Source organism: Vipera ursinii (genome assembly GCF_947247035.1).
Source record: "Vipera ursinii genome assembly, chromosome: 9".
In the NCBI taxonomy this organism is placed as follows: Eukaryota; Metazoa; Chordata; class Lepidosauria; order Squamata; family Viperidae; genus Vipera; species Vipera ursinii.
The window spans coordinates 11,655,046-11,665,479 of record NC_139523.1 but is presented as its reverse complement, the minus strand read 5'-3'; the positions used below and the strand labels follow the sequence as shown (position 1 = coordinate 11,665,479).

The 10,434-nt window shown below is 39.0% G+C and overlaps 1 protein-coding gene across 2 annotated transcripts in view; it reads right to left on the bottom strand.

The window, feature by feature from the left end:
• Window positions 1–2,183: 2,183 nt before the first annotated feature.
• Window positions 2,184–10,434, bottom strand: part of CNKSR1 (connector enhancer of kinase suppressor of Ras 1) — a 29,694-nt gene continuing 21,443 nt past the window's right edge. For both annotated transcript variants that reach the window (XM_083370029.1, XM_083370030.1), the window contains exons 15-21: window positions 10,017–10,090; window positions 9,085–9,156; window positions 7,754–7,827; window positions 7,229–7,293; window positions 6,526–6,652; window positions 5,977–6,158; window positions 2,184–4,197 (exon numbers count right to left, since the gene is read on the bottom strand). In XM_083370029.1, the coding sequence (XP_083226155.1) occupies window positions 3,997–4,197; window positions 5,977–6,158; window positions 6,526–6,652; window positions 7,229–7,293; window positions 7,754–7,827; window positions 9,085–9,156; window positions 10,017–10,090 (795 nt within the window). In that variant the 3' untranslated portion in view covers window positions 2,184–3,996. The remainder of the gene's footprint in view (window positions 4,198–5,976; window positions 6,159–6,525; window positions 6,653–7,228; window positions 7,294–7,753; window positions 7,828–9,084; window positions 9,157–10,016; window positions 10,091–10,434) is intronic.

Genomic DNA, 10,434 nt, shown 5'->3' with positions numbered 1-10,434 from the left:
AACAGCTAAACAGTTAAAAAGGGGCAGTGGGGTGACAAGGACAAGGGTAAGAGGGGTTTTGGGGTGGAAGGAGGTCTATAGATGAGTGATTCCGTTAATCTGAATTAGTAGGCTTTTATTCTGCCTGTCTATAGAATAAAATAGAATAAAAACTTTATTGTACCTTTAAATGTATATTAATCAGCATACATTAAAATGAAATTTCGTTGCATTCAGCTCTCAAAAAATATCCATATACACATACATATAAAACAGAAATATCACAGTCTAGTTTGAATGTATACATATACATGGGGGTGGGAAATCTTGCAAATATACAAAACGGATGGCGTAGGATCAAAGCTGTTAGAGAATCTAGTAGATCTGCTAGAAATACTTTGAAACCTCCTCCCAGAGGGGAGCAACAGAAACAGACCCTGAAGTGGCTGTGTGGAGTCTCTAACAATGTTTCGAGCTCTAAGCACATAACGCTTATAAGCAGTAACCTGAATAATGGGAAGCGAGCTTCCTTTGATCTTCTCAGCTGTTCTTACCATTCTCTGTACTGACCTTCTATCTGAGGCAGTATTACTACCAAACCAAAATTGATGGAATTTGTTAAAACACTCTAAATCATGCCTCTGTAAAAAGTGGCCACGACAGAAGGAGAAAGATGTGCTCTCCTCAACAGACACAAGAAATGCAAACACTGGTTTGATAATGGTTTGAAGAGACCAAGTTAGCTTATTAGTTGGTTGAGAAATTCTGGGAGTTGAAGTCCACAAATCATAAAAGGGCCAAGTTTCAAGACCCCTGTTACAGATTATTAAAGTACATAAGATTTGGGGACAACAAAGAAACAATGCGAACAAAATATGCTGGTGTTTTTCAAGCCAGTTATGATAGCGGAAGATGGCTTTGTACATACAAGAAAATTCAGTAAGTAAACTTAGCTTGTTGTTTCCATAGAAGTTCAATCTAGAACAAAAGGATTTGCGAGATGTGATGCTGTGCTTATTGTAGACATGCTATTTTGCTGAGGACAGTTCTCGTCTATAAATGTTTCTTCTGTACAAATTCTATTGATTGTATTCAGCTGTATTAAATGTAGCTAGTTTAAAATAAATATAATTGTCATCCTGGCTTAATTTAGAGTGCAGTTATGATGCTACTTAAAAGTCATCTGTTTTCATAACATTTCCCCCTGCCCCATTGCATTTCCGTGGTATAAAATATAGAGCTGCCATTACCCAAAGCTACAGGACAGTTTTGAGAGCAATGGACATTAAATCTGGAGATGCTGATTGTAGCTCCTCCGACAGATATGTTGAAGAATGTTTAACATCTTAAATGATTGAATACAAGTAAGTTCCAAGTTTATTCTTGCTGAAGAACCAACATGGCCAAAGAGGAAGAGAAATCGATCTAAAGCAAGGGTTTCCAATCTTGGCCACTTTAAGACTTGTGGACTTCAACTCCCAGAATTCCTCATCCAGTCATGCTGACTGGGGAATTCTGGGAGTTGAAGTCCACAAGTCTTAAAGTTGCCAAGTTTGGAGAGCCCTGATCTAAAGGACTGAGGTTCATTACCCTCTATACATCTAAGAATAAGTCAGCTTCTCATAAATCGGTATATCTGAACATTAAGTTACTTTAAGGTGGGTGAACTTCCTTCTTTAAAACATGTTTCTACAATATCCTATACTTCTTGAATTTTGGGAGGAAGTAGTGGATTATATAAATATGATAGTGCAACCAAAGCTAAAATTTTCAGATACTTTTTTTTGGCTTTCCTCTTGAATTACATACCTAGTACATGGAATTTGATAACTGGACAATGTAAATGATTGTCAGTGCCCTTACTGTGGCTAAAAAAAGCTGATGTTCTACCTTTAGAAAGATAAACATATGGCTTCATTTATTCAGTGGATTGAGAAGACCTGATCCAATTTGCCACTTAAAAGCAGATTGTCTACAGATGTAGACTGTATATGAACAAGTACAAAGAAATATGGGGCTTATTTATACAAAATATATTAGGTTGAATGGTAATCATATATGTTAGAAATATATACCTGTATTTGAATAATATTTGTATTAGATAAACATATGTAGAATTGTAACCATTTACTGATATAATGACATGTCATACTATGTTTTTTAATTTGTTGCATTTCTTTTTTTGTTAAAGCACTTTTTGTTTCTTCTTCTTTTTGACATCGTACATATTTCCATCATTACCTTGGTGTTTTCCTCTTTCCATTTATTGTTGGGAACTAAAAGTTGTAAAAATAAAAAATAAAAACAGACGTGTGGATTTCATTCTTCACACAGCAGGCTAGATGGGGAATTCTGGGAGTTAAAGTCCACACCTTAAAGTTGGCAAGATGCAAACCAGACACTTATCCAATTTGCACAAATTCATGTTGGCAAATGAGGCCTTGCAACGGTCTCTTTTTGATGGTGTGGATGTAAACTCAGGTCAGCCATATCTTCATTTGGAAGAGAAACAAAGCAGGCATTCCAGTACAAACCATGAAAAGCACTTCCCAAGCTTAAGCTATAGTACTCAGCTTCACTGCAAATGATTTGACTAAAGCTAACTGGAGAGGTCATGGCAAAAATGAGTTTCAAAGGAACTTTGCTGCTATGCTGGGTGTGATGGTTCAGAATCCAAAGAGAAGAATGGTACATATTTATGGCATGCACCAAATGAAAGAAACAACTTTACAGTACAATGCATTCAATGTACTTAATGGACTCAAAAATTCAATGTACCTTGCAACACATGAGATATATATAGGGGGAAAAAAATCAATAACAACTTTTTTCTACATTGAAGGTATAGAACACCCCAACAGATCACAAAAAAGTGATCAAATTTCCTTTAAAAAATGTATGGACAGAGAAAAAGAAATAGCTTCTTTTAAAAGCAGATTCAATTTAATACATTTGGGGGGGGAACAGTTTGTAGTATTATAATTCTTTTTTTTAAAAAAAAGACTCTGAAGGGCTGAGCATTTTTAAATAACTGCAAAGATTTTGTAAAAAAATCAAAATGTGAATATTTTTAAAAGTTAACAATTTTGAATTAACAAACAACTTTTCCTCTTGCCTACTGAGCCCTGGAGGCGCAATGCTTAGAATGCCATATTTCAAGCTAACTCTGCCTACAGCTTGGAGTTCAATCCTGATGGGGCTCAAGGTTGACTCAGCCTTCCAACCTTCCAAGATCAGTAAAATGAGGATCCAGATTGTTGGGGGCAATATACTGACATTTGTAAACTACTTGGGCAGTGCTGTAAAGCACTATGGGGCAGTATGTAAGTCTAAGCGTTATTATTGCTATTCATTCTGTTGTATTGCAGCTGGATTGCTGGCAAATGGTCATTTGAAAATAAAAATAAGGAAAAAAATCATTTAACTAACCTTAGAAACATATTCTAACATTTATTTATATAACTCATTTCTTACATGTTTACAGCATCCAGCTTCTAATGCAAGCTGGTTTTTCAATATAAGCTATCATCATTGAAAACCACAAACTGTGGTTTGTTCAGATGTCTCTCAGGTGCTAAATATACTCAAAGGAACGTTTCATCTTAAAAGATGTTGGAGGAAATGGCTGTTTTGAAGAAATCTGAAGGGCACAAAGTCTGTGCTAGTCAATGCCAGCTCTTTCCCGGATGCTTAGTCACCAAAAGCCACTTTGTTCTTCATCGGTCTTCTATTTTGCAGTCAGGAACTCTCCATTGTTACATAAAAAGCCCACAATCTTTCTCAGTTGCCACCATTTTTGTAATCCATCTCTCTAAAATGAGAGAATCATTTGGAGCCATTGTTGCTGTCTGGATAAAACTTACGGACCAACACAACTGTAATCCCAATGCTTTCTGAGGAGAAAGCTTGCCGTAAAACATTCCTATCCAAAATTCTGAAATGACAAAACTGCACTTCTGTCTGATGCTGTGTAAATGGAGCTAGGGAAAGTACATTTTAGCTCACTTCTCACAGATGCTACGGATCTGAAGCTGCCTCCAAACTGACGTCAAAACCTGAATCTATTGCGCCATCGTCTTGGTTCAGTTTTTTAGCCCACCACATCTGTATTTCCTGGTATAACTCCTGATGTTGTTCTTTCCAGCTCCTGAATTTTTCAGCGTTCAATTCGGTGTCCTCGAGTAGAATGTCAAGTAATTGGAGCTCAGCAGTTTTGGCCTGGGGAAGGAAAGGAATGTTCTAAGGCTGGTGCGTGACTCACCTTCACAAGGACAACAGAGGCCAGAATAGCGCAAGCATTTGGAGTGGCTTTTAAATGGTTTGCTAGATCCCTTTCGAGAGAGACAAGGGCCCACCACCATTACAAAGTTGTCACAAAATGTTTTGCTCCCTTGAGCAGCAAAACACCGTTATATTAATAACCTTCCAGCTACAAATCCTTCTCCCTTGAGGTAAGTATTAATTTTATTCATTGTATTTCTAATGCATCGGAGAGCCAAAGGTATCTGGCCAGATTCCAAAAGGATTTAAACTACTGAAATTTCCTGAAGTTTTAAAAGGAAAAATAAATAAATAAAAGGCCACTAAAAAACAGCACAGGAAACATAAAATCTACTGTTCCAGAGCGGATCATTCTCTTACATTATTAAGCCTTAAAAATACATAAAAGGGGACTGGAGTATGGGAATCAGAGGGACGCGGTGGCTCAGTGGGTTAGGACGCTGAGCTTGTCGATCAGAAGGTCGGCAGTTTGGCGGGTCAAATCCTGAGTGCTGCGTAACTGAGTGAGTGCCTGTTGCTCATCCCAGCTTCTTCCAACCTAGCAGTTCGAAAGCACGTAAAAATGCAAGTAGAAAAATAGGGACCACTACGGTGGGAAGGTAACAGCATTCTGTGCGCCTTTGGCGTCTAGTCATGCCGGCCAAATGACCACAGAGATGTCCTCGGACAAGCGCTGGCTCTTTGGCTTTGAAACGGAGATGAGCACCAGCCCCTAGTTGGAAACGACTAGCACACATGTGCGGGAGAACCTTTACCTTTTATGGGAATCAGGTATGTTTAAGCCCACACAGTTGAGGAAATTTTTATAAAGACCTGCCTCACCTGGGCCGGACACCTGGCCTGGATACTAGACAAGAGCTCAGATGGACATCAGACATGACATAAAAATCTCCTTTAAAATACTCTGGTCCCAGAAAGATCTGGTTTGTAAAAGGAGCACATCAAAACCTCACATTGGATCCAGAAACAAGTTGACAGTGATGTATCAGCAGTATGGAAGCTACTTTTGAGAACTTTGATGACTTTAGATTTTACTTTCCACTTGTTGTTAAGCCCCACTAAGGTTTCAAAAAAAAAGTTACTCTGTGAAATCTTTTCAGGACCTAGCCTGACACTTCACAGGTAGTGTGTTGTATGGGTCTTGGGGAGATCCTGAGTTAAATCTCTATGTAATCATGATAGTGGGCTAATTATGTTCTGTCTTCCTTACTTCTCAAAAGCATTATTGTGAGGCTCAAGAAAGCAAGAGATGGAATCATTTATCCCATTGTCTTTGCAAAAAAAAGTAAAATATGATAAAAATAAATTCCACATTTCTTACATTTTGCAGGCTAGGATTCAAGAAAAAGTAGCCATTAAAACGGAAAAAAAAGGAATTTCATCTTTTGTGCCTATTTAGTGCAGTACATTACATTTGTAATTTGGCTTCTTTACCTCCATCTTCCATAACTTTATTTCAGTAAGCCAAAAAATAAAACCTAAAAGAAACCCTACTTACCCCCCCACCACCACTACCATCACCTAGAGCAGGGGTGTCAAACTGCCGGCCTGCAGGCCAGATGTATCATGCCAAAACCGTGTCCATCCATTGCCAGCAATGGAAAAAAAAGTCGCGATACGTCGTGACACGTCGCAAGTTTGACACCCCTGACCTAGAGGCATTCACCACCACCCCAAACGGAGCTGTTTCCCAGCACAAAGTTACGTTCCACCTGCCTTGAGTGTGCTTTGGAGCGTCCGAACCAGATGTACTTTCTCATTGATCTCTGGGTTCTTGTTACGTTTGACGAAGGATTTCCGGTAATATTCACGGGTGAACACCTGCTGTTTCCCAATAAGCGATACTCCTCCTTGTTTCAGACACTTGATCAGTGACTGAAGTTCTTCTTCTGCTGGATCTTCATAAGATACAAGATACCACCGTGAGTTAAAATAGCTTTCAGGATGCAACTGAATAATAATCCAAAGAAATGAAAACATCCTTGCAATTGCACATTACGGCATGGAGTTTAACCACCTAATAACAGAATCCTGAGAGGTTTCATTTCAAGCGCCTAAGGAGCACCGACTAACATTGCAAAAGGAAATCCATCATATGGAGGCCCAAAAACATCCTCTTTCTCTTATTTGCTTTTGTTAAGGGAACACTTAAGAAAACCTATAGAGAAATTTGCACTATTTCATCCTTCGGCACAATTATAGTTGATTTTTCCAACATCTCATCTGTCACGTTCCTTCCAAAGGTGGCACCAAAGGTGAGCTCACCTGGAGAAGAGGGAGATGCTGTTTTCTCATCTATGCTGTCCTGGAAAAGTGGGCTGCCTGGAAGGCTTGGGCTATGCCCTGTAGCCCCTGATGGCAACTGAGCTGTCTCCAATTCCTTCTGCTTTGTCTGCAAGAAATGAAGAAAAAAAATAATGGATGCAGAAGAAATATAAGTGAATATGACCCCCTTGAGCTCAACCTCATCACATCCAACATTCTTCTGCAGTGATCTCTTCAGTGGTTGCATTGCCATTCGGTGGTTGCAAGGAGCCATAGTGGCGCAGTGGTTAGAATGCAATACTTCAGGCTAATTCACTGCTCACTCCAGGAGTTCGTTTCTCAGCGGCTCAAGGTTGACTCAGCCTTCCATCCTTCCAAAGTCAGTAAAATGAGGACCCAGATTGTTGGGGGCAACATGCTGACTCTGTAAACTGCTTAGAAAGGGTTGTAAAGCACTGTGAAGCGGTATATAAGTCTAAGTGGTATTGCTATTGCAATCCCTTCCAAACACAGCCACATGCATGGATCCTTAAGTTTGCATGCTGGAATCAGGGCCTCTTTGGAAATCACAAAATGCCTTTTGTAGTTGCCTCTCATTCCCCCCAGATAATAAAGTCCCAAATGACTTTATAAAAGGCATCAAAATATTTTAAAGTTAAGAACAACCCACTATTTTTACAATTATGTTCCATCAAGAAGATACCTGATCAAAGCTATGCCTAGGAGAGTCGTCCTCCGGATCCTCTGCTTCTGTTTCACTGTAGCAATCTAAATTGGGATGAGCCCAGAGGAAAAAAATTAGAATGGAAACTCTGAAATAGGATGAATTGCACCACACCAGCTTTCTACCTCCATCCTCAGGATTCTATCATCCCCACTCACCATGTTCCTTCCCTTTTCCCCTGATCTTAACTATGCCTGCCTTGGTATCTGTGTATGTCCATATTCCCACTGCCCCCAGGTTAAAAAGGCAAGGACTTGGAGAAATTATCCATATCCAGGCTGATATCATGTTAGTGAAACCAGGTAGATACCAATACTAATATTAGGTGAAAATATTATAATGGAGGCAGATTTTTTGTCTGATTTTTTTTCAAGTGTGGGGGGCGTGTTATAGAATTGTCATCTTGCTTCAAGGCCATCTTGATTCTTGCTTTCAGGTTATTCCCTTATTTAATATATGTGATGCAGACCAGTAGAAAATAAGCTACTTTCAACAGGCACTCACCTTCTTGGTTAGGTGGCCCAGATTTATGGGACGCTGTATATTTGGTCATAGATGTGATCAAATGACTGACCCACCTGGGAAGAAAAACAGTTTGTTATTTTCCCAGATTCCAAGGTGTCTTCCTTGCAACGTTGAATATGGAAATGCTGAAAACAAATCTGTCTTCAAAGCAATTCCCTTTTAAAGGTCCCTTGCCAAATTTTTATGCTTCTGGAATTTGTAAAAGTCCAGCAGCTTCAAAAAATTGTCTACAAAATTTACTGATAATGGGCACTCCCTTATATCTTTGGTTAAATCTGGCTGGAATCAAATCAGCAAAGCTTTCAGAGAAAGCTGCCTATTTATAGTGCCTTCCTTACGTGTTTTATCTCATCAGAAATAATGTGTTTAAACAGGAAAATCCAGAATGAAAATGCCAGTCAAGTTGGGGAAGCTCTTTGACACTTCAGGTTTTGATGGAGGTAATGTGTCAACGCTGCTAACATGGAATGTTATTGCTTGACAAGAGATGAAGAAGTAGCTATTTCATATGTTAAACTTGTGTATTGCTTTAAGACTTGTGTATTGTTTTAGTTTAAGGTTAGGAGGGGGATGAGTAGGATTGGACTTTTCAAGGCTATCTCTAACTAAGAAGATAAGGCTTTGGCGGGTCTTCTAATGGAAGGGAAACTGATTCTTTAATTGGAGAATATGACTAATGACAAAATTAGAAAGGTGGAGAATTTTGTTTTAATATATTGTGCAAGGGGCAGAGTTTTCAGATTCCAGCTTCTTTCGAGCAAGCATTTGCCGGTGTATTAGGCTAATAAAGGACGTTTAAGGTAAACAATGCCTCAGAGTCACTTGAAAAGCCCATACCTCAGAAACTTGACATAATGATGATCAGTTTGTCTCATTTATTTATTAAATTTTATGCCACCCATCTCTCTGATAAGGTGTCTCTGGGTGGCTTTCTTCCTAGATCAGTCCCTCTATCATCCCTTTCATAGCTGAGAATAGAAATTTATTTCCACTCTTGCTCTCATGAAGTACAGTATTACAGCTTTCCATAAGTTTTCCAAAACAATTCTAAAAGGAATTCTGTGCACAGGTGAACTGATAAATTGTATATAAATTCATAGGTCCTGCCAGTTGGGGAGATGGACAAGAAGTGGTCAGGTCTTCTTCTCTGCTCCTATGACCCTCTGAGATGGAGTTGCATTCAAGACTTTGGGATCTGCTAATATTTCTTGAGGAACAATCTGAAGCTCTTCACGAATGTGGATCAAATGCATTAGAGACTATTAGTCTCTGAGATAGTTTGTTGGATGGAAGACAAATTGGCTACTCACTTGCTCAGATCAGCCAGGGTTTCTGCTGCAAAGATGAAGGGCTTGTACTTCTCGTGGGTGAGTTGGAAAACACTGGAGAGGAAAAACAGTGACAGTGGCAGGATTTCTCACAATGCCTTGGTGTTGAGAATCATACCTATATCCAATTACCAATCTGCATGGCTACAGCTGTATATCTAACTTAGAAAGGTGCCATGGTTCCAACAGATGAAACTCTCTAAAGAACTTCGAGGCATTGTTTACCTTAAAGAATCTTTTTTCGAGAAGCATAACATCGGCACTTACATAGTCGAAGCCAAAATCTGAATTCCCCTCCCCTGAGCACATAGCATCAAAGCACAATTCCCTCCTCTAATTAACAGTCATAAATCACATTCTCCAATTAGTTTGAAATGCAGGCTTTCCCTCCAGCTCTGCAACCCACCAATTCTTATCATCTCTTATTTCAATAACCTTGGCTCACCCACTAGCTACAGTATTGTTATGTCTAGCTAAACGCCCATGCACATTCCTCCTTCCCCGCCAGCATCATCTAATTCTAACTCTAACTCTAAGAGTAAAACATAAGAAGAAAAATGGTTGCATCTCCATATGTTGTCAAAGCAAAAACATCCGATGTTAGCAGCGTTGATATAAGGGTTGTGTAACCAGTGTGATTTTCCCCTCCTGAATTCTGCAAAGCTTATGGTTCCCTCAAGTCTACTTATAATACTCTCGGATGTACAAATGGTAACCTATTGGCTATGTAAGGATTTAACACAGAAATCGAGTTTGCTCTCAATGTGTATACCTCATCAATTAACAAATCAAATATGTTGTTGCCCACAAACTGCTGAAAGGTCTCTTCTAGCTGGAATTATGGGAATTTAACATATTTGAAGGACTTCAGCATTGGAGAATTAGAGAACATTAGCTACTGAGTATGCACTCACTATTTCTTTTTCTGTTCCTTTGTGCTCTCCAATCTGTAGGCAGACACGTTGATTAATCCCACAGCCTTCTCATCCTAGTTTTCAGAAGAGGAACAGGAAAGAGTCCGTTGACAAGAAAAGAAGAAAAGAGGTAGAAGTATTAATCTTTGGCCATAAACAAAAATATTTGGAACATTTTAAGGGCTTTTAATTTATCACACTTTTAAAAAAAAAAAAATAAAGCCAGTCTTTGTCAAATTTATGGAAAAGACTAGTTCATTCATTCAAGAGGATTTGTTCTACAGAAGCTTGTGATACCATATCACTGACTACTCTTAAAGGAACAACTGAGAACTATTCATGCAATAAACCGCTCCCTTTGCTGCCTTTTGTATAAAGCAGCTCCAAAATATTTGGTGACCCAGATCAGAAGTTTGTT